General features: G+C 35.5%; 1 protein-coding gene across 1 annotated transcript; it reads right to left on the reverse strand.

Moving 5' to 3' along the window:
- Positions 1–133: 133 nt before the first annotated feature.
- Positions 134–24,616, reverse strand: LOC110114487. The gene is made up of 13 exons (XM_020847382.2): positions 24,363–24,616; positions 24,187–24,284; positions 18,600–18,682; positions 18,384–18,510; positions 14,082–14,145; positions 8,367–8,464; positions 8,203–8,287; positions 3,801–3,924; positions 3,543–3,644; positions 3,347–3,411; positions 1,000–1,081; positions 837–916; positions 134–601 (listed from the first exon to the last, which is right to left on the reverse strand). Exons 1-13 carry the CDS (start codon positions 24,533–24,535, stop codon positions 544–546), a joined length of 1,239 nt encoding a protein of 412 aa, XP_020703041.1. The 5' UTR covers positions 24,536–24,616; the 3' UTR covers positions 134–543.
- Positions 24,617–24,882: the final 266 nt, after the last annotated feature.

A 24,882-nucleotide genomic window follows, 5' to 3' on the forward strand; every position in this document is an offset into this window, starting at 1 on the left:
CAAGTGATGCAATAAGAACTTGGCACGGTCAGTGAATTGGCTTATGAGGAGTAATACTTCCTATAAAAGCAAGACTTCATGCTTCAAATTGGTCAATTCTTATTTCATACCTAAAGAATAACAAATATCTACATCATCACCGATATGAATTCTTTTTATATCACCAAAAAAGATAGAGCTCGGTGATACTCTCGACAATCTTTGACTTCTCAAATTCCAAGTCAGCTTAGAAGGCAAATACAAATTCCTTCAAACATTCAAAATCGATCATAAATGAAATCAAGGATTACATGCTTTGCAACTTCAGAGCAACATCTCAAGTTAATCACAACTCTCTTATTCTATATATAAAAGGGCAGAGAATAACATCATGACACATTCGAATTATTTGCTCAATACTATACTTTCTTAGTAGTCATAACAAAATCCTTAATTGTTCTCTTATTTATTGCTTCCTTGCTCTTCCTTGCAGCTTAGCATAAATTTGATCTAGCGAAAATTAATTGACAGATTCAAACTCCATCGATAATGAGACAATCATCCTCAAAGATAAATTCCCAATCCAACCTCCTTTGGATTAGTTTCCACCATCCAAGGCTGCCTGATTAAATTCAGGAACAAAGATCAATAATATGATGTTTCTTCTACACTACAGAGGATACATCTTATATAGATTATGATTGTTGAAAGAATATTCAGCTGGAAAGATTTAGGTTGTGTTTGGGACGGTTTTCTTATTGCTTTTTAAAACAGCTTTCAAGTATAGAAATTAAAATTTTTTAACTAAAAAATTGCTTTAAGAAACAATAAGAAAGTCATCCCAAACGAAGCCTTACTTGTTCATCACGAAGTTGGAAGTTCCCTCAGCTGCTCGCTCAAGTAGTTTCCCTCTAGCCTCCACGGCTATTCCCTCAGGCTGCATAATATAAAATGCAAGAAACTGAGACAAGAAAGAACAATCATGTAAATTAGTACACTTTTGAAATGTGTAGAAGATGCCTGTTCTGGGAACCAAACACCAGGCTGTGTGCCGCCCTCCAGAAGTGCCATGGCAAATGCAGCGGTTGCGTTCCCCACAGATCTGTTAAGAGAAATAATAAGCAATGATGCACCATGTAGAACAATAGAGATTTCAAAATAATATAGTTATACAAATAATAATGAAAGGTGTTAGCATCTTGAGGTAAATAGAAATGCCCGATCTATGCGGAAAGATCAAGCTAGCATAGATAGGCGATTTACAAGAAAAAGGTTGCAAGACAAACAACAACGAAAAAAAGGAAGATTACATAAAACTTAGAGGATGGCTCAAAACAAAAATATCCATGGAACTTAGCTCAATACTTTCACTGTTTAGTTGTTTGTCAAATTTTGAAGTTTCTTGGAATCATTAATCTACACTAGGTTCTATATAGTCTATTGCAGGTTACTGGAATTTTATCCAGCACTTCTATCCAATGCTGTAAGCGGAAATTGGAAGGTTTGTGACCCGCAAGGACCAAGCAAGAGAGAGAAATTTGTTCACGGTTTGAATCAGGACTGATGACAACAGATATATTTCATTTTTTTGTAATAAAATCAAGTTTCCTTTGAGTTAGACTAGCTATTTTCCCATCTATCTTGGCTGAAAGGTTGAGATTTCTTTGAAGTCGTATTGCTGGCCAGAACCTGTATGCGGGATTGTTTACTGTCTATGTATTAGGAAACAAATTGTGAGTCGAAAATTCTGCTCAATTAAGGTTTTTGCCTGATTCTTTGGGTAGAACCTTATCTTACCATAGTGTTCGTTCAATAGTAAACGGTATTACATGGCAGGCATAAAAGTTTTACAGATGATGATCCTCTCGCTTTATTTTATCGAAAATTGAAGTTCATTATGTGAAGTGGTACAAGATTGTATCATGCAGAGAAGAATGGTTCCTTGCCTACTTCCAAAAAGATTTCAAACTATTTGAAAGAACAAGTTCTATATCCCGTAATACAGCAAGTGCAACAATCTAGACTGGGCATTTCTCAGAACTTTGAGTAGCAAGCTTTCAGCTCATCCATTCCCAGTGCAGAATATCACTAGTGCACTAGATAATAGAAGAATATTTAAGTTATTAATTACTTTCAATTTTGAATGTAACATTGTTAGACATCAACAAATATTATTAGATCATAAAATGATACAATCAAATTGTGAAACATGAGCTACAAATATGGTAGACCAACCTACAAGCATAAAGTCTACCAAAGGAATAAAAAAAACATTCCACATTGACACTACAAAAAGCAAATGACAACAATATATCTTTAATCAAATAAAGTAGAAACTAAAAAGTCTATACATATGTAATAAGTACTAATTTCTTTTTTTTATTCTATTTTAAATGTGTTAGGTAGACCAGTTCTATATTGTAATTTGGTCTATCCAAATATTATAAATACCCCTCCTATTGTAAGAAAAGGTTATGGAATGAAAAATTATAATTTCTCTTTTCCCTCATTGTCTCAGTCTACACCTACTAAAGGTGCCTACCCTTCTAGGATTTCCAAGAACCTAAACAAATGGTACTCTCATTGCACTAAAGCATAAGCCACCGCAAGTTCTTTCTCATCCTACAATCCATCCTACCATCCGCTCGCATCAGATTTCCGCACATTCAGTCGTTGGCTCCATCAGATTTCATACCGGCTGATTCCGTCTCAGCTAATTGAAAATATTCCAGCATATTGCATCCCATCTGAAAGGTTTCCAGGATAACCTGCACGCCACTAACATTTAAGTTTTGAATGCTTGGTAAACCAAGCTTGCATATTTGAATATTAGATTTACAAATTTCTTTATTATTCTTAGTTCGGAATGGTCACGCTAATCCCACATTGTTGTCTAGTTGTTCAAAAATAAATAGTTGTCTTGCAATATTAGGAAGCAAATTGTAAAAAAGATGTACAAAAATAGTTTTATGAGCTCAAGCAATATTTAGCAAGAACAAATGAAAAATAGACATTACAAATTCAACCCAAATAGTTAGGATAAGGTTAATGATGATATATGAAATAAAATCAACAAAATCCAAAAAAAAAAAAAAAGAAGAGTTCATCTACAAAAGTACATATGCCCATTAAGTCAATCAGAAGGTGAAAATACATAATGATGATTTTTTAAGCATATTTTTCATATAAATCAAAACTACTCTTTTTTTAAAAAACTAACCAGACTAAACAAAGCCTTACTCTATCCTGCATGTTTGTTAAAAAATATGCACTCTCCAGCAAAACGTATTTTGCAGAAGCGATAATAGTTTTGACATTAAGAGAACTTTTCTTAGGTGAAAAAGAGCTTTTAAGATCTAGAACTTACACGGAGAGTTGTTTGTGAGTAAACAATCCAAGAGTACTCCGTCCGTTGGTGCAATCGAGGTCCACCTATAAAAAATCCAAAAAATTTTCATCTATGATTTTTTATTAACCGAGCACATGTAGGAAATCAGTCCGGTATTATGCAAGTAGAACATTTCCCTAGTTCTCACTAGTAAATGCTCCATGTAAAAACTTACCCTCATTGATACACGTTCTCCTGCAATGCCATCAATGGCACGTACAAAAGGATCAAATAATCGAACCAACTGACCCACTTTCATCTTATCTCTAAGAATATTCTGGAGAAAGAGTGAATGTTGGAATAAATGTTTGTTATATGCTTACTAAGCAAGGAGAATATGGCTGCATACCACATTTATTTCAAAACAATCGCCAAAATATAAGAACAAAAAATTTCTTTGACAACTAAAACTAGATTGAAGATATGGGCATACAGCAGGAACAATACTTGCTAAAGCTTCCATTCCCCAATTCCAGAAGAACGGAGCTGTACCAAAGCGAGCACTGACAGTAGGTACTCCTAAGATCTCATGAGCGCTCCTAACTTCAGGCAAGTTCCTGAAAGCCATAGTTCAGTTAGGTGATAAACTAAAACATTTTAATTCTAAACAAGAAACTAAAATAAGGAATAAAATGTTGAAATGTCAAGTTTATCTGTGGTTCTAGAGAAGGAAATTGGTAAATTTGATCTCAGTTCAACAAAGAAAACATGGTTTCGAAGTATTAAAAAGATTTCTATTATATGAGCATGTAAAGTCCAAATTCTGACATTACAATGGCTGTATAAGTTTGTGTATACAATGTCTCAAAATAAAAATGATATAGATTACATCTTAAAGTTTCAGATTTTACAACGTCTTAGTTATGGTTTTTCAGGGACTATAAAGCAAGCTCCAATTTTAGAGCATAGTTCTTTAGTAACAAGCCAATATATACTTGGTATTAAAAAATGAAGAGGGAAAGGAAGAAAATAAGGATGAAAGCCAAAGATGAGCAATATGATAAATTATTGCGTCAGAAATAAAAATGAAACACTCATGCAAACAGAATGGAAAATGAAATGTTCCTGGGACCAAAAATGACAAGGGCATACAATTCTGTGTATCTGAACTTCTATAAAAGAGTAAAACTGACACATTTGATGATACATGAGTCCAGTTTTAATTAACTAATTAATTTAGGGATTTTTACATACATAACACCTAAAACCAATGTTTAAAATTGCGCAAATAGGTATTGAGGCGCTTTTTGTTCATGAGGTGAGGCGTAAGCCTAAAAATAAAATATTGCGTTAAGTGCAAATAAATGTTAAAAGTAAATTTTTATATAATACCTAAATAATATGTTAAAAGATGACATATTATCTTTCTATTGAACTACGAAGTAACATAATGACATATGAAACAAAAAATTGCACTATACATAAAGTGTTTGGTGATAAATTGCATGAATATAATTGAAATACAAATATTACATAAGCAAAAAATTATTAAATATAGAAACTGCATAAAGTTATCATATAATATTTAGTAAACTTCAAATTCTTTCTTTCTTAGCTCCCTACTTATCTACATTTAATTTATAAAAAAGGGTGAGGCGTAAGCCTCATGTCAGTGAGGCGAGGCGAGCCTCAAGACAGGCCTCAACAAAGTTGAGGCGCAAACCTCATAAAAGAAACTCGAGGCGTAAGCCTCGAGGCATTTTTCACTGGAATTGCGCAAAGGCGGGCCTCACATTAAGCAATTTTAAACAATGCCTAAAACTATTCTATTTACATACCTAACACCTAAACTATAATATTTACTTATCTACCACCTAAATACCATTCTCTTCATCTAAAATAACACTCTGTTACCTCCAGTTAAAACTCCTATCTCCCTTCGCTTATGCAGGTTTTTTCGTGCCTTCGACTCCCACGTTCTTTAGGTTTGCTTTTTCATTTTCTCCATTTCTTCATTGTTGAGGCCTAAGTGCTTCGGACAGAGTCGCTCGCTCCGAGCTTCTCCGCCTTAGACGACGATGTTGTTGTTGTCAAATTGAAAGCGATCTTGTCGGCAAGGTAACGAAATTTCTCTCATTTGTCATGCTTCTTCAGCTAGATCCGCTAAGAAAGTCAATTTTTTTTTCTGTTTCATTGTTATTGCTAGGGTATATAAATGTACAGCTAAATCCGCTAACAGTTAATTCAAGCTCCAGCTCATCCAAAAGCAAGAACACTTGGAAGTATACTGTGGCAGGAACGACCCTCCTAATGTTTGTAGTATTTGTCAGTTGCCGTGTTTTTGTTGGCATAGAAGCCATTCATTTGATCAGAGGGAGGTAATTTCACATGCTGCATCATCTGCCCTTGAAGGAGGCAACGAATCATTTCCTTTGGTGAGGACGAGGTGTGAGATGGCAAGTTTAGGAGATGACAAGAAAAGGAGAAGCTCGAAGTAGCCGACGGTGGCGGAAAATACCCAATCAGGTGACGAGAAGGATTCGATGTGGATGGGCGACATCGACTTGGAGGGTATCGGCGTAGGGGTTTCCTGGTGAAGCTAGAGGGTTGGGAAAAAAGAAAGAGAGGAAATGAGAAGGGACGAAGCGGTCAAACACCACAGGTCGATGCCTTTTGCGCAAATTGCATTTGACAAGAAAAGAATTATGAAGCTTCAACTGCTCGACGATTTCCTTCCCGCGAACGAAATGGAAGACAACGCTAGGCGAAATTTTTGACGGAGAGGGTTGGGAAAAAAGAAAGAGAGGAAATGAGAAGGGACGAAGCGCTCAAACACCACAGGTCGATGCCTTTTGCGCAAATTGCATTTGACAAGAAAAGAATTATGAAGCTTCAACTGCTCGACGATTTCCTTCCCTCGAACGATTGACGGGGCGCAAACGGAGTGGTAGAATTGAGAAAAAGAGATGTTTTAGGTGGTATATTAGTAAATACAATATTTTGAGTGTTAAATATATATTTTCGTTTCAAGCGTTATGTATGTAAAAACTCCATTAATTTATTATTATTATTTTTTAAGTCCAGTTTTAATTTATTATGCACCAACTCGAGACCAAAGAGAATAACATTTTGTAGGCATTTATCAGAAGTTGCTAGATAAAAATCTTTATATCCTGAATTTGTAGATTAATAGGAAAATGATATGATCTAATAATTTAATATTGAGATAAAAATCTTAAATAATTTATTAGTCTCTTAAAACCCTTAACAACCTGAGATTTATAATGATGGTTGCCAGGAGCTTTTGGGAGAAAGCTAAAGTTTTAGGTTTTGGAAGAAAGTTGAAGTTTTTAAATAACAAGAAAAAATTTGGTAAAACCGAGATCAAAGATCAATTAGCATGGATGCTAAGGTAAGAACATTTCATTGAAAATCCAGCCCAATTCTATGATTAATCCAAGTCTTGAATTCTGATATTTACATTCATATGATTTCCTATATTTTAACATCGAGTACGATCATACATGCATTTGAATGTGCGTTGTCATCATATAATTATAATAATATTGAGTTAACAATCTTATGAGGGTGAGAATAGTTCTATGATATAAATTTATAAATGTACTCAAGGGAAATGTTGAATGTTTAGGCTAGATCATATATATATATATTAAAGCAAGAAGAGATATGCTTCATTTGACGGTTTTAAGCACCATAACATCAGTGGCAGTTCAAGGGACCGGTTGGGAGCTTGTAACCTTGCAGTGATACCAAATCTCACATTATACTTTACTAGATGGCAATATTGACTTTATATAATGGTTTTTATTGAGTTATGAGGATTTTTGACCCATGCTATTCCTTTCAGGGATAACAAGAATTCAAACATAATGTCACTGGTTCCTAAATTTTAGTTTAAGGGGACTTATTTCCGTTGTGGTGTTTGTTGTTGTTGTTGTTTGGACATATTTACATTGTGGTGGGTGAAAGACAGTCCAAAAAAAGGGCTGCATATGAGAATGCCGCTTTATGTGAGCCCATTTGCTATCCTACATGACAAATAACTAAACTTGCAAAACATGCCATTAATTGCATGAGTGGTTCGTAGCTTGGTAATTAATTGATAATGTTATTGCAGAAGAATGTCATGAACATAAGACAACCTTGTGACACTTGTGCATAAAAATCATTAATCTTAGCTGATGGATGAGCCATTTGCGGGCATATTGTTGATTGAAATATCATTTAAGTTTGATGTGTGATAGATGTGTCCTTGTATCCCTCGGACAAATTAATAGGAAAAAGAAATCTTATAAGAATAATATTTATGAACTTATATATATATATATATATATAATACATGGGATTAATGTGAAATGGAGATGAATTATCAGAAGAATATTTATCAGCTTGTCATGGCGCTCAATGGTTGGATGCCATATCCTTCCTATTAAGCTATCCTATCATTATTATTATTATCCAGATTATGATAATATCAGTCAAGTTGGAATTTGACTGGATAATTGTATCAGAGTTGTGCATCAAAAGTTGGAAAGATGAATATAATAAAATATTTTCCTGCTCTATGCTTTTGATTATGAATTACTATGTCTTATATTCAATATATTGGGGCCTAAAAATCCTGATGAAACAATAATTCTTCACATTCAATGCTAAATTAGAGAATGGTTAAAAACAAAAAGCTTCTGAGATTCTTGCATTTAGAGAATAAATAGGTAGCATAAACAAATGTATATATATGTCAAGAATGTATATTAAAAGTGCATCAAAATACAAACCTAATTCTATAGAAAGAGTATAGGAATGTAAATAAACTGAGTCCACATTGCTTCTACTGGCTGAATAAGCCTTCAAATTTGCTTTGGAGAACTTACAGCAAGAATACATCTTTTTTGCCGACCCCTTTTCCAAAGTCAATAGTCAGCATACCACTGTAAGGCTTTAATTTAATTTGTTTGCCTGACAGGAAGAGCAAATGCCAAGGTCAGGTTCCAGTTTTTCTTGGGCATGTACAGAGATATTAGTAAAGAAAATAAACCATTATTATATGCCAAGACATCTTCTCCAAGAAGCAAAAAACTAGTAGCCAATATTGTCGGCCCAGCACCACCAGAACCTGCGGTGTAGTAAAAAAATCTGAAGGGCTCCCATAAGTACGAGAGACAAAGATTAGAATTGATGCTGAACAAAAAACTCAAGAATTCAGATATAAGTTAGTTGAGTTTAATAACTATAAAGATGCATCCTGACCACGCAGGCTTTTACAGTGCTGTGTCATGGTAATCAAATCATTGAAAGTTTATAAAATTGAGAATGGCTTTCGTTTTTCTGAGTATTTTAGCTAACTTGTGGGCTATTATTGCAAGCATTTGAGATGCCATGCTCATTACACTCCACATATTTGAACATGAAACTTGAAACATGACCATGTAGAGCCACAAAATTGAGCAGTTCTATATTTATGTTCAACAACAACAACATCAAGCCTTTATCCCACTACATGGGGTAGGCTATATGAATACTTTTTCTCTATTGTGTCTAAAACAAGAATGATAATAAACAATCATGCTTGGTCAGTTTCTTTTAGCCAAGCAGTAAAAGTATTTTTAATCTACAATTTGTGGTCGAACACCAACCTTCTGTTCTAACAGGATAAAATCATGCATGGTTATGATTCCACCGTTAATAAATTTTCAATTTCTAGTTGGGCATTACTATTGATGATATTCTTCTTGCTGATAAACCTAGAGAGGGAGTTAAAGGAATTCTTGAATTATGGAGGTCAACCTTAGAGCCAAAAGGTTTTTATTTGAGTAGATCTAAAACCAAATACATGGAGTGTAATTTTAGTAATAATAGATCTAGTAGGGGTAGGGGGATTGTGATGTTGGACGATCAAGTCATTAATAAGAGTACATGTTTTAGATATCTTGGGTCTATTGTTCAAAGTGATGATGAAATACATGGGCTATATTATTAGTAGAATTCAAGTTGGATGGTTAAAGTGGAGGAATGCATCGGGTATCATGTGTGAATTGTGATAGAAAAGTGTCCCTCAAACTTAAGGGAAAATTCTATAGGATGGTGGTGAGACTTGCAATATTTTATGACGCGGAATGCTGGACATTAAAAGAGAAGCATCAAATTAATTTAAGTGCTACAGAGAAGAAGATGCCCAGGTGGATGAATGGCTTCACTCTAAGAGATAGAAAACAAAACGAGTATATACGTGAAAAGGTTGGAGACTACAATGGCAGATAAGATAAGAATAGAGAGTTGCCTTAGATGGTTTAGACACATAAAATATCGGCCTTCCGATGACCCGATAGATAGGAGAGTAAGATTTATTGGATTTGGCCTATGTTAAAAAAGGTAGAGGTAGATCTAAAAAGACTTCGCTAGAAAATATTAGAAATAACCTTTTGTAATTAAATTTAAATGAGAATTTGACTCTTAAGAGGATACAATGGAGAAAAAAAAGATTCATGTTGCCCACCCCAGGTAATGGGATAAAGACTTGATGTTGTTATTATTGTTGTTTGGACCTTGACATCTTGTATCATTAGCACCACCTTATATTAAGCAAGCAAGAGATAATAAGAAAATTTTAACAGAACAAAACTGTACTGTTTTATTTTACGATGTGCCATTCAAATTTTCCAAGAAAGAATAACAGAACAAAACTGTGCTGTTTTTGTTTACAATGTGCCATTCAAATTTTCCAAGAAAGAAACTCTAAATCCTAAATAACCATGTGATGCCTAAACTCTTCTATAAAAATGACAGTGTGCTTCCTGCATATGGAAGAAAATGAATTTAGTTTAAATTCTTCCTCAAGGATTTGTAAAGCTAGAAGTAAAGGTCATCCTCCAAAACCTTCTTTTTTCTTTCCTGTTTTATATATATATATATATATATATATTTTTTTTTTGTATTTTTCTTTTTCTATTCTCTGATTTTCCAAGTGAGCTTAAACTGATGATTTAGCATGAGGAACAATGCACTAACGTTTTCCTTTTTCCTTTATTTTCTCTAAGATATTCTTTAAAACATAACCATGTGGATCTTTCGTCCGCATTAAAAAGTCGCTCACAAACTTCATGAACAAAAGTGGGCCAAGCTTAATGAAAAGGGTCAAGAATAATCTACATACTGATGCAAATATGGGGAAGATTATGTGAACCTAGCGTGAACATGGCTCAACTCACTCATGTTCATATTGTTTGCAATCCTATATAAGAAAAACCATTTAATAAAATGAATATTGGAATAATCTTGAATCTATGGCCAACACCACTCAATCTACAACAACCCAACAATAAGTAGACTCTAGCTTTCCACTTACAATAATCTAATAATCCATCAACAACAATTTTCCCTCTATAGCAATCCAAAAACCCGTGGACAATAGCATTCCATCTTAACTATATTGTTAATTCTAAATTTCAAAATTAAAGGCTGGTCTCCATATTTATTTCTTTCATTAATAGTTATCTCTCTATCTATTTAGGTTTGAATTCTCTATCTATTTAGGTTTGAATTCTCATCTTATTTTTCACATAGAATAAGGGAATCAAATTCAATCATTAAATCTCTTAAGCTTCATGGTGATTAATTGAATATATTTAAACTTGAATTGTCAAGTTTCCCCTGGCAGCATGGTTACTCCAATTGGCTTGAATTCTCGTGTGTTCTGGGCAGCCAATAGTCATGCCTCCTATCGATGGGTCAATTCCATAGAGTCAATGCTACACCTAATGAGCGAACTTGTATGAAATGGCCCAAACTCTTGAATCGATTGTACTATTTGGTATTGGAAATGCATTACTCACTTGCACACTCAACATTTTGAGCATATTGACTGCCCCATCAACTTCATATTTAGCTGTAATTAATGTCGACCACCCTGAACATCAATTTTACCCTGATTCTTTAGAGTCGCACTTGGGTCATCTTTTGTTTATTCACAACCAGTGTCGCTCTCATATTTATCAACGACGAATGACATACTATGGCGTAAAGCTCCCCATAAAGCCATAGCACATAGTGCACAGCGTGACACACATCATTTTAAATATGATGAACAATATAAAATAATTATGAATAAATATATTTATTAATATAAAATACCATTAAATTGAAAGATAAATTATCATAAAAATAAAAATAACCAAAGTGATATTTAAGTTCAAGTAATCGACCCCTCATTCTCTCAAAATTTAAAATATTATAATCATGTTCAATTGCAAATCGCGTTATTAGAAATCTTTAGTTCAGAATGAAGCTCAGCCCAAACTTCTCTTGAAGATACCGCCACAAACTTATTTGACATCATCACGCTTGTTGTAGGAAAGCTTTGAATGTTGTAGGTTGCCTCCGAAGTCACGATCGTCACAATTGAAGTGTGTACGAAACTCTAATTGAACCAATTTAAGCCTATAGGAACCTTGTAATGCAGTAGATTGCCTACAAATTCACAATCCTCACAATCGAAGGTTGTAGGAACCTACGATCAAACCGATCAAAACCTCTAGGTACCTTCTTAATGCTATAGCTTGCCTCCAAGCACTGTAGTTGCCTTCGATGCCACAATCAATGCATATAGGAACCTCCGATTGAGAAGATGGAAGTCTAGGAACCTCTATAACGTCTGATCTAAGCCTACACCTCTCAATCGAAGCCTGTATGCATGACTCCCTCTGCCAAACTCTACCACATGTGCACTGCTCTTCCTAACGCATGTTTAGGAACCTCTGATTGATGCCTAGGAACTACTGTAATCTATGATACAAGTCAACACCATCTAAACCTGTACCTTTAGATCGAAGCCTGTACGCACAACTCCCTCTTACGAACTCTTCCGTGTGTGTGCAAACTCCTCTGTATGGATGTGTAAGAACCTCTGATCAAAGCCTAGGAATCTCCGATCCAAGCCAGCACTTCTCAATCAAAACCTAACCTCCTGATAGAACCCTGTGCGCACAACTCCATCTTCTAAACTCTTCTGCACGAATGCCAACTATTCTATGCAGGTGTGGGTGTCAATTTAGTGTTAGGGTTAGGCATCTTAATTTATTAGATATATTAATTTATATATTAAAAGATAGATTTAATAAATTTAAATAAAAATTAAGATTAAAATTACTTTAAATAAAATTACAAGTGTTATTTGCGCTTTGCACCAAACAGTATTGCTCTTTCATGACACAACTAATGTGTGATACTTCAAATTAATGCGTCGCGCTAAGCAAATAGTATTGTAGGCATGCCATTGACATTTATGACACGCTCTCTACAAATGTTGCTCTCTCCTACAAGTTTTCAAAGTCTTTGAGGTGTAATGATACCATTTTTTGCTAGAGGGAATCCCAAAATCCCCTTTAAGAGACAAAAATGCTGGTCCTCCGACAATAACATTTTTTACAATAAAAAAAGCAAGCTCTATTAACCTTGTTTTATACCTAGCAACTTTCATGTCTTCTTGGACAAGTCGAGTCAACTGCCCTGCCAACATATCCTTCGTTGTTGATGCACTATACTTGTTGCGAAAAGCATAGGCAAACTCTTCAAAAGATATAGTGGTACTTATACAGTTTATAAGCTAATGTGTCATCAAGCATTCCATATATGATCAATATCCTTGGTCGTCATGTAGGCCCCCAAGACCTTCATCCTCCCTAGCAAATAATACATGCCATTGAAAACCTTCTCCATCTGCATTAACCAATTCTCGACTTCCAACAAATTTGTACTTTCCGAGAACTGTTGTGATTTCATTCTAGCGAATAGATCCAAACAAACATCATGTGCCTTGGCATGGTTATGTTTCATTAGCATTCATGTTTCTTGCATTAATGATACTAGAATTTGGGCCACAATCCCCAACTAGTTAAAAGCATATTGTGTTTTCATCATCATTGATGGTGTAGCCATTGTCTTTGTTGTCTTTCAATAATCATCAATATAATTCACGGCGTCCCCATTATTTTTCATGGGCTCCTATCAACTCATAGGGTGGCAATACCGCTCTTCACTGCATGCTGACTCCATCATTATCATTTCTAACTCATGATGTGCCCTCAGAAAAATAGCATATCTTTGTATCCACATATAGTATTACTTAGTGCACTCTACAACTAATGGTTGGTGTCCTACAACTCTACCCGCACTCTTTGACTAGAAAAATACATAATATATGAAACATTTCTTTTAATAATATTTTCTTTCATGACCTTAAAACTGACGTCAATTCAAGAAAGATTAGTTTGATTAGAACTGTCACGTCTTTTTAATTAATATAATTGTTTGGAAAAAAAGACATTGGTGCATGAGAATAATTTGGATATGCTTTGTTGTTGCGTTGCTATGCCATACAAAACAAAATGATCACCACTCACAAAAAGATGGATCAACTACTGTACAATCATGTTTTGATCATGAAGCCATGGAGGAGATACAGATGAAATATAAAGCTCTTTCTTGCTTTTTTTTCAAAAGTCATAATTTTGATATATTAGAGTTCTGAAAAACAAAACAACAAAAACGTAGCATCAAATGAAGCCTAAGAAACAAGAGACATAAGTTCCAAACAGTAGATATTATCTTTTCTTATAAAGAAGTGCCAATGGTGGCATTATGGTTTCTTTTGGAAAGAAAAATGAACAACTCAATCCACATTAATTTCCTTGGACTAATAAAAGGTTTCCACTAAATCATGATCTGTTGTTACCTGACACTTCAATATAGTACTAACCTTAGTCTTTCTGGTTCACCAATATTATCACTTCTGGCCATACGAACAAGCTCAGCTGCCATTACTGTCGAAGGGAGACACCATGTTAATATCATAGAAGAAACCATGCTAGAAATTCTAAGCCATATATCTGACTAGATTCAATAATACAATAATCGTTTGCAGCATTCAAATAGGAAATATAGTAGGCCGGTAGAATAATCAAAATGGTGTATTTTTGCTATCATATCAATTAATCAGTACCCCTTATATCTAAGACTTTAATTTTCCATTATACAGGACAATATCTCAGAAATTGCAAGCTTATACTAGAAAAGAGAAGCAACACACCAAATTTAGCATAGATAAAATGGATAAAGGTATTAATCTAACGCAAATTTAAAAATTTACCATGAATATGCATGTCATAAATCCATAGTGACGATTATTACAACTATCAAACGTAGATAATCAATACAGATTGAAACAAAAATATAGCAAGCATATATTAGAATTATTTGATTACATGCGGACAAATTATACATAGCTTAAGTTTGATAAATCAACCAAAAAGGGTTATGGAGGAACAAATAACCTGCAGCCTCATGCTTATATAGTTAAATTGCACTTTTCTTGGAGTAAAAAAGCACGCCTATAGCAGCTTCAATTTACACTCCATCCAAATTATTACAATATGTTGACATGAAGTGAGTTCTTCTTGCTGAAACTAATCACTTTAAATTTAGTCGAGCAATTGCATAGGATAGATGGTTGTTGATCTAAATTTAAAGTGATTAGTTTCCCAATAATTTTTTTGTGATTTGTAATTTTTTAATCTTATACTTTTATCTGGAACCCCAAATAATATGCATTGGGATTTGGAGACATTTTGTAGGAATGGCTCCAAAAATTTGCACCTCAGTTCTATTGTGAGAGTTTAGGTGTTTTATGGGTCAACATTTTGGAAGTCATGTTAGATTGAAGATAAGATACTACCTATAGATATTTCACTTTCATTTTATGAGGGCTTTATGATTTGGTTCTAATTTTTTATAGGTTCAAATCTCTATGGTCAATTATCCCACCCAATGATAAGAGAGAACTTTTGATTAAGATCTCATGGCTCCGTCATCCCAAGTTGTTATGGTCCCTAGTCAACTTAATCAAAGACCTAATTTGATCGAAAGATTCTTGTTTGCACAATTAGTTATTTAATTTAAGAAAATCATATAAATCCGAGGTGGATGGTTATCCAAGGGGGGAGAAACTCAAGTCAACCTTAGTTAACTGATAGTTTTGTGTTTTATCAAGTGCATCTCATGATTTAATACTTACAAAATTTTTCAATTATTGGAGAACTGGAAGGCTTTGGGGGAGGGCATAATTTAATGTCCATTTTGCAACAAAACCACTCTATCAAAGAACCCTATTCATAACCATTAATGTGCGGTGTCATTTGGCGGAAAAATCACCAATTAGAGGTCATGAGTCATGCCCTAACGGGCAAGAGATCATATGAGAGTGAATTATAATGACACATTCAACAATACATTGGCTATTTATGTGGGAAAAGTTTGCCATTGTGGTTTGGTGATAGATGGCTATTGGGATGTTTTAAGTGAGGATGATGCAAGTAGTGGAGTGGTTGATTTTAATGAGGATGTGAGGGATGAGATGTAATCGGATTTGGCTCTACGTTTGCAAGATAGAGATGCAAGGGTGAGGGGAAGTTTGGAGCGCGTGGGGCATTTGGCGGCGAGAGGTTTTGGGGTTCAGCAAAGGGAGGACTTGTGGTTATCTTGGTTCACCAGCATGAGGGATGTGGAGGTAGAGGCTTGGATCGCAAACCTTAGCTACTACACTAACCTCTACATTTTCATCGCTTTGATGTCAAGGAATATAGCATCAACTTTTTGAAGTGGGGTAATTCCAAAATGCATAATCCTATGGATTCCTTTAGTTTTGGACATTATAAGTACCTGGAGCCATAAGTTATCCATCCCAATTAAAAGCATGTAAATGTCATCTTAAGAATTTAAAGCTCTAAGTACAAGCTTAAAGACATCGAGAATAAGCTTATTTTTTGTCCATTTGACTTACAATAGCTTTACCAGCTTCTTAATAAGGTTTAAAATTTCTTATCATTTGAATATATGAAGTGTAATTTTAGTAGCAATAGACCTAGTGAGGAGATTGTGACTTTGGGCGATCAAGTTATTAATAAGAGTTCACATTTTAAATACCTTGGATCTATTGTTCAGAGTGATAGTGAAATAGATGGAGATATTATCAGCAGAATTCAAGTTGGTTGGTTGAAGTGGAGGAATGCATTGGGATTTTTGTGCGATAGAAAAGTCCCCCTCAAACTTAAGATAAAATTCTATAAGATGGCGTTGAGACCTACAATGCTTTATGGTGCCGAATGTTGGCCATTAAAAGAGAAGCATAATACTAAGTTAAGTGTTGTAGAGATGAGGATGCTTAGGTGGATGAGTGGCTTTACCCTTAGAGATAGGATACAAAATGAGCTTATACGTGAAAATGTTGGAGTAGCCCCAATGGAAGATAAGATTAGAGAGAGTCGCCTTAGATGGTTTGTTCACATTAAACGGAGGCCTTCTGATGACCCGGTTAGAAAAGTTGAGGTATTAGATTTGATATGTTAAGAAAGGTAGACGTAGACCTAAAAAGACTTGATTAGAAAATATTAGAAATGATTTTTCTTTATTAGATTTAAATGAGAATTTGACTTTTAACAGGGTACAATGGCGAAAAAGGATTCATGTAACCGACCCCATGTAGTGGGACAAAGGCTTGATGTTGTTGTTGTAGTATTAGTAGAGTTAACTCCAACTATGTTAATGCACTTCAATTTGCAATGAAGGCATTAATTGCCAAGCATATTCGGAGGCACTCATATAAGAATGCCAAAGCTGCAATGACATATTGTCTTAGTAAAATAACAAGAACGATTGCACCAACACAACATATGATGATGATTTAATAAAGGGGAAATTTAGGTTGATTTTTAGAGCTTGTTAGAAATTGGATGATGTGTCGGCAATTAATTTTCTAAGAGAGTTTCAAAGCAGCAAAGTTGCCAAGGTTCAATCATCTTTCTTCCTTTTTTTTTTAATGTTAGATGAATGCGATGATTTGATTTCCGACATGTTCCACCATTTCCTCAATATAATGAGACCAAAGCATTCAAATAATGCCTTCTCAATGGAGACTATCATGGCTCTTGTCATACAAAATTGGTTCCTCATGTCCAAATTGTAATACAAAATTGGCCCCAATTAGTCAAATGACTATAAACAATCGATCATAATTTAGTGATCGTGAAATAGATGGGGATATTATTAGTAGAATTCAAGTTGGATGGTTGAAGTCGATGAATACATCAGACTTGTTGTGTAATAGAAAAGTCCCCCTCAAACTTACGGGAAAATTCTATAAGATGGTCAATGCTTTATGGTGCATAATGTTAACCATTAAAAAAGAAGTATAATATTAAGTTAAGTGTTGCAAAGATGCAGATGTTCAGATGGATGAGTGGCTTTACTCTTAGAGACAAGATACGTAATGAGCATATACGTGAAAATGTTGTTGTGGCTCCAGTGGAAGATAAGCTTAAAGAGAGTCACCTTAAATAGTTTGGTCACATAAAACGGAGGACCTAATTAGGAGAGTAAATGTATTAGATTTGGCTTATGTTAAGAAAAATAGAGATAGACCTAAAAAGACTTGATTAGAAAATATTAGAATGATTTTCTTTATTAGATTTAAATGAGAATTTGACCCTTAACAGGGCACAATGGAGAAAAAAGATTCATGTAACCGACCCAACATAGTGAAATAAATGCTTGATGTTGTTGTTGTTATTGTTGTTGTTGTAAGGAACTAAATTGGAGAAATATAATACACTTGGACTAAAATGATCACATACGAATAATCAGTAGACAATTTTGGGATTTAGCCCTATTTAGTTTGAATTATTTTTAATATTCATTGTGTACCAGTTCAATATAAAAGATGAAATAGAGCTGTGGTGATCATGAAACAGAGAAATAACCATCAGAAAATTTATTTTAATTTGTATTGGAAGGAGATCATGGTGCCGTATCCTAAGAATTCCAACGGATAGCTACTTATAATTATGCTGCACAATCTATTCAAAAATACAAACGCCGTCAACATATAGCAAGGATGACTGCCAGGCTTTGTTAAGTTGGATTAAAAGCATAACTGCGTGACTAATAAACCTCTGAATCCTCATATTATTCAGAAACTATGATATAAATAATACTGAAATTAGCATACCATTGCTTACTCCAGGATAGATTCCAGAAGTTGTCAGAGCAGTAACACCAGCGGCTACAGCTTTTTCGTGGAAAGATTTGGCCTTCCATGCATAGTTAGTATCATCACATACATCTAAATATGTCGTCTGTTTAGCAGATACAGTAACTTATTGGAGCATCCTTAAAAGGAACGAATTGAAACTACACGAGCAAGCATAGATTCAAAGATTCTCACCTTAGAGAAAATAGCAGCTTCTAGAACATTGCACTTCTCTTCTTGTTGAAAAGGACCAGCAGAATGAACAACAAGATCCATGCCTGAAAGTTAAGCACAGTTAGAATAGAGTGAAAAAAAAAAAAAATCGAAAATGATCAAGTACAAAAAAAGCAGAACAACAGATATAAGCGCGATAGTAAATGTTTATCATTTTGCAGAGTAACATGTACCATCAAACTTCAACAGGAATATCTGAATAAGATTATCATCTCCAAAATTATGCGCAAAAGCATATATGTAAAACATGGCTTCAGCTAATATCAGTCACAGAAGACTACACACTTAAAAAGGGAGAGGTTATGAGTTCTCCAAAAAACTTTGCCACTACAATTTATTCAGCATTGTACAGCATAAAAGATAGCCTCATAAATAACAAGGGTCATGATTCTAGAAGTAGAATATGGAAACTAGAAGACTAAAAGGCATACAAATTACAAAATATTCTATTCTAATTATTATTTGGTAACGGCAACAAAAAGACATTGATCACTTTGCTCTCCTTAATAATATGCAAGTAAAGTTGATAGAAAGTACTTTTATATTTCAAATAAAACCTAACACTATTGGTAAAAATAGCAAAAACAGTCCAAAATTCCAATGGAAAACATCAAAACAGTAATTTTATTGCAAGGCATTAAATAGAGCGGAAAGAAAATACCAAGATACAATTGATCCTCCATTCGAGGGGAGGATCTATCTCTCCCAAATCTCTAGACGCCGCTAGAGCCAAAAAAACCTATGGCCTAAAAGATATCAAATTTCAGTCAAATTCAAGATGTCATAACCATAAGAAAACAAACTATTTAATGTATATAATCAAAAAGGAAATCTCTAAACGGTCCCTACATTCAAATTTCCCTCCTAACTCCCTAAACAATCCTTCCAAAATGGCTCCCGTGGAACTTGCGGCTCGCGCAGCTCGTACAGGGAGGCGAAAGTCTTCCGACATTTTGTGCGGTCTCGTAGGACTGGCTAAACCGGTCAAATAGACCAGTCTAACAATACTCCCCTCCCAAAGATCCACCTTGTTCACAAGGTGGAAAGATGACACCCTCCTCCATACCTCCTTCATCACAAACGGTAAGAACCTGAAGAGTTCGGTCCTTATACCTATGCCCTGACATATACCTCTCGTCACATCTGAAATAGATCACCTTCGCCTTCTTCTCTTGTAAGTCTATTTCTGTGAGCTTTTTGAAGTTGTACCCAGGTCTTCCTCCAACAGTCTTCACTTTCGAAGTCTCCCTAAGAGTACCCAATGTTGGCTCATTGCTTTCCAAAAAGGTGGTGGTCATCCTGTAGGAGCCTCCTGAACTGCTGCCCCTGCTCCTTTATCCAGGCGCCTCTGATCCTCCACCAATTGAGCTAGCTCCATAGACTCTCCCAAGTCCCGAGATCTCATACCTCTGAGTGCTGCTCGAATTTTTCGTTTCAGACCCTTCATAAAGTTCCCCTCCAGTACAGTCTCTGGAAGCCGATCCAATCGACTGACAAGGTACGCAAATTGATCACGGTACTCCATTATTATCCCCTCCTGCATCAAAGTGAAGAACTGCTCGAAGTCCCCTCCCTTGCTGGTTTGGAAGCATTCCAACATGCAATCCTTAAACTCCCTCTAGGTCCTTATCGGTCGCCTCGTATCACTCCATTGGTACTATGCTAAAGCTTTCCCTTCCAAGCACATCCCAGCTGCCGTCAACTTCTCCTCCTCCATCAACCTATTGACAGTAAAGTACATTTCCATCCTGTAGATCCACCCATGTGCATCCTCTCCCTCAAAGATAGGCATCTTCAGTTTCCGCGCCCTCAGATCGCCCTTGTTCCCTTTATTCCCTTCATAATTTCCCCTTCCTAAAGGGGGAGGTTCCCCCCAAGTGTCCCAATCATCCCTTCTACGTTCATACCTAAACCCTTCATCGCAAACCCAACTCCTCCCTTCAAATTCAACACCCCTTCGATCATATTCAACCCCTCTCCTTTCAAATACAGCACCTCTTCGATCATAATCAAGTCCTCGTCTTTCCAACTCAACCCCTTATCTTTCAAATTCAACATCCCTCCACTCATGCCCAACCCCTCACGTCTCTCCACATATCCTCTATCATGCTCCTTCCTAAAAAAAGGTCATAGGGAAGGCATTTTTCTGTTCCCTCCAAAATCTCCACCTCTTGATCTTCCTTTCATCTGATTGGCTTTGGATTTTCCCACTTCCGTGGCTGTCGGCGCCTTCCTTCACCTCCGACGGCGATATTTTGGTTTGGCCCTCGAGCATTTTCTTCAACATCTCCACGATAGAAAATTTCGAATCGAACTTAACATAGATGGCTAAAACATCTTTTTTTAAAATCTTAAACTATATTTTGGAGATCTGAAATTTCAAATTTCATTTGTCTAATCTCCACTTCGAGGCGTTCCTCCAACGCATCCATTTCCTTCGCCGCCATTGATGCCCAGATTTTTGTAGAAATAAAAATCTAAACTTCGACTTTCAAAAACAACAATCATCCCTTCTACGTTCATACCTAAACCCTTCATCGCAAACCCAACTCCCCCCTTCAAATTCAACACCCCTTCGATCATATTCAACCCCTCTCCTTTCAAATACAGCACCTCTTCCATCATAATCAAGTCCTTGTCTTTCCAATTCAACCCCTTTTCTTTCAAATTCAACATCCCTCCACTCATGCCCAACCCCCTCACGTCTCTCCACATATCCTCTATCAGGCTCCTTCCTAAAAAAAGGTCCTAGGGAAAGCATTTTTCTGTTCCCTCCAAAATCTCCACCTCTTGATCTTCCTTTCATCTGATTGGCTTCGGATTTTCCCACTTTCGTGGCTGTCGGCGCCTTCCTTCACCTCCGACGGCGATATTTTGGTTTGGCCCTCGAGCATTTTCTTCAACATCTCCACGATAGAAAATTTCGAATCGAACTTAACATAGATGGCTAAAACATCTTTTTTTAAAATCTTAAACTATATTTTGGAGATATGAAATTTAAATTTTCATTTGTCTAATCTCCACTTCGAGGCGTTCTTCCAACGCATCCATTTTCTTCGCCGCCATTGATGCCCAGATTTTTGTAGAAATAAAAATCTAGACTTCGACCTTCAAAAACAACTTTCTTCGAAATTCCAAAAAAACAGCCGCTGAAATTCACCAAAACAGCCCACCAAAGGTCCCAAAAATAGCTCTGATACCAATTTGATAGGAAGTACTTGAATATTTCAAATAAAACCTAATATTATTGGTAAAAACAACAAAAACAATCCACAACTCCAATGGAAAATAGCAAAACAGTAATTTTATTGCAAGAAATCAAATAAAGCGAAAAGAAAATACTAAGATACAATTGATCCTCTATTCAAGAAGAGGATCCATCTCTCCCAAATCTCTAGACGCCGCAAGAGCCAAAAAAAACCTAAGCCTAAAAATCTCAAATTTCAGCCAAATTCAAGATGCCCTAACCCTAGGAAAATAAACTATTTAATACATACAATAAAAAGGAAATCTCTAAACAGTCCCTATATTTAAATTTTCCTCCTAACTCCCTAAAAAATCCTTCCAAAATGGCTCCCATGGAACTTGCAGCTCGCGCGGCTCATACAGGGAGGTGGAAGTCTTAAGCAATTTTGTGCATGGGTTGGTCCCGTAGAACCGGTCCAATAGATCAGTATAACAAAAGAATAATAAGTTTGTTTCATACTCCCTTAATAATATGCAAGTAAAACATTAAAAATAATTTTCATACTAAGAATAGGGTCTACCAGCTTTACTTTCACCTCATTCTACTTCCTAAACATACTGAGAACAAAATTATAACGTGCACATATACTATAAAAAGTTGAGTTTATATGAAGAATAGGGTCTAGCAGCTTTATTTTCAGTAAGTTTTTCTTCATGCTGCTCCCAATTCTCATGGTCTTTTAGTATGTCTGAATGATGGAAGAAGGCTAGACCTAGTTTTCAAAGTTGTTGCTTTATAATTGGTAGGTAGCCAAATTCCACCATTATAACTACAACAATAACACCAATGCCCTGTTCAATATTACCGAAAGGGCTACAACACATCATAAAACTTTCCCAACTCTTCCACATCTATTGAAAGCCTAGCCTAACCCCTGTTGTTCTAATGGACTGGCCGATTGGGTTTTTTGGAGGGGGGGGGGGATCATGAAGGGGGGGGGGGGGGGGAATCATGAAGTTTCCTAATCAAGAGGGAGCTATTTAGGATGTTCTTAATCAAAGGGGAATTATTTAGGAATATTTAAATTACAATTGGGAAGGAATTATTTAAATTACAATTGGGCAAGTCTTTAAGCAAAGTGTGATGCATGTTTCTTCCTTTAAGATGAACTATATGTGTCGCTTATTTAATTTTATTTAGTGGTTAATTTGCATGCGTTGAAATTTCGTTAAGTGCAATACAAGGTATATTCCTTGTCATAGTGTGAAATTTGATCATTGCTAAAATTTTATGTATTCACTATTTCATAGTGAAATTTCATATTTTTGCAATTATTAAATCATTGTTTTGAAAGAAAGAAAGAATGTGTTTGCTATTTTTATATCAAAAGTCGTTAATTCTTACTAAAGATAAAAGTTAGGAGCCTGCGATTTGTGGTTTTTTTTTACAAATTTTCATCATGCGTCTCATCCTAAGTTGCATTAGTAAACTCTAAACCTTAAACCATCCTACATCACATCTCAACTTATTTTACTCTATTTCTTTGCAATCCTTTCACATTAATTATATTTATTCATATTTTTTACTCATCTTCAATGGTTTACTATGCTAAACCACATGTTCATAGCCTTCAATATGTGGTACTTTCAGCACCTCTCAAATTAACCATTTCAAGATGCACACTTTATTACTTTATTATGCATATGTATTAACATTCTCATTTCTACCACATTCCAGGTAGTTGTTTTTGTCTTTGGTGCCGAACACTCAAATCAACATACAATAGTTACTGTGATTGCAAATTTATAAATTCCCTTTTTTTTATAATCTCCTATGACATTATACTCCCTCAACGTTTTTCCATAGGGAGGTGAAGTTCACTTTATAAAAGAAACATCATTTCAATGGTGTGCTGAGTCCCACATTTTATGGTAATGCTATGTCCTCGAGCATGTGATAGTTCGTATATCATGTCAATATCTATGCTTCATAGCTCCTTGTCTTCAAAAAAGCTCCTCAATTGTTAAAACTTATAAATTACATTAGAGAATACTCACCTAGCATAACCAACTCATCATAAAAGAGAAGCCTAAGGGTTCAAATTAAAAAATTTATAAATAATCACATTATAAAGTTATCACAAGCCCACACACAAAATGATTATACGCACAACTTAACCAGAAAATATAAAAAAAGACCAAATTTACAAAACCAAAAAAAGGTGCTAAAATTGAAAAGAGATCGGTTTCATAGACACAAAACCCATCCCACATTCGAAGAGCATGCAGAACCATCCATACATCTCCATTTAATCAAAACCAGATAAACATAAGCAAGGATTGTATTTTAACGAGAATGAACCTTCTAAAGCGGCTTGTATGCTATAGATGTCATCAACGTTCACCCAGACAAACTCGGCGTTCTCCCCGAGCTTAGAAGCAATAGCAGCTCCCTTCTCCCTACCAAAACGCAATGACCTTAAACTAATATACCAAAAAATAATAATAATAAACTGGGGAATAGAGATGGATAAGGACCGGTTTCTTCCGGCCACGACAAGATGAGCAGAAGGGCAGAGTCGAGAAAGCGCGGCGGCAGTGGACGCGCCGACTCGGCCGGTTCCACCGAGTATGATCACCCTGGGCTTGATGGATGGAAGAAAGGAGGGGGAAGGAGGAAATGGATTAGGGCTCACGGCTGCTCCCGCCATTATCTATTGCACTAAAGTTCGTGTGTTATCTACTCCTTGGTGTAGTGCTCTGATATTTTGATTTGCCCTTCTCCAGCCCTTTCTCCAGCCCTTTCTCCATCATCGCGATACTGCTCGCTTGAACGGGCAGTGTGGACGCTGAGGCGGCAACGTGTTTGCTCTCTGGGTCTCTCTCCCTCTTATCTTTATCTTCCGTTTCATTTTATGGTTCTCTTTCTAATTGTGCATTTATTTTCAATATATATACAAATATATTGATCGGTTCAATATTTGGAGCACTTTTTATTTAAGTAAATGATTTTAAAATGGAGTAAATATGAAAAATATGGCATTTTATAAAAAAGAGC

This window comes from Dendrobium catenatum, unplaced genomic scaffold, assembly GCF_001605985.2.
Source record: "Dendrobium catenatum unplaced genomic scaffold, ASM160598v2 fragScaff_scaffold_1608, whole genome shotgun sequence".
In the NCBI taxonomy this organism is placed as follows: domain Eukaryota; kingdom Viridiplantae; phylum Streptophyta; class Magnoliopsida; order Asparagales; family Orchidaceae; genus Dendrobium; species Dendrobium catenatum.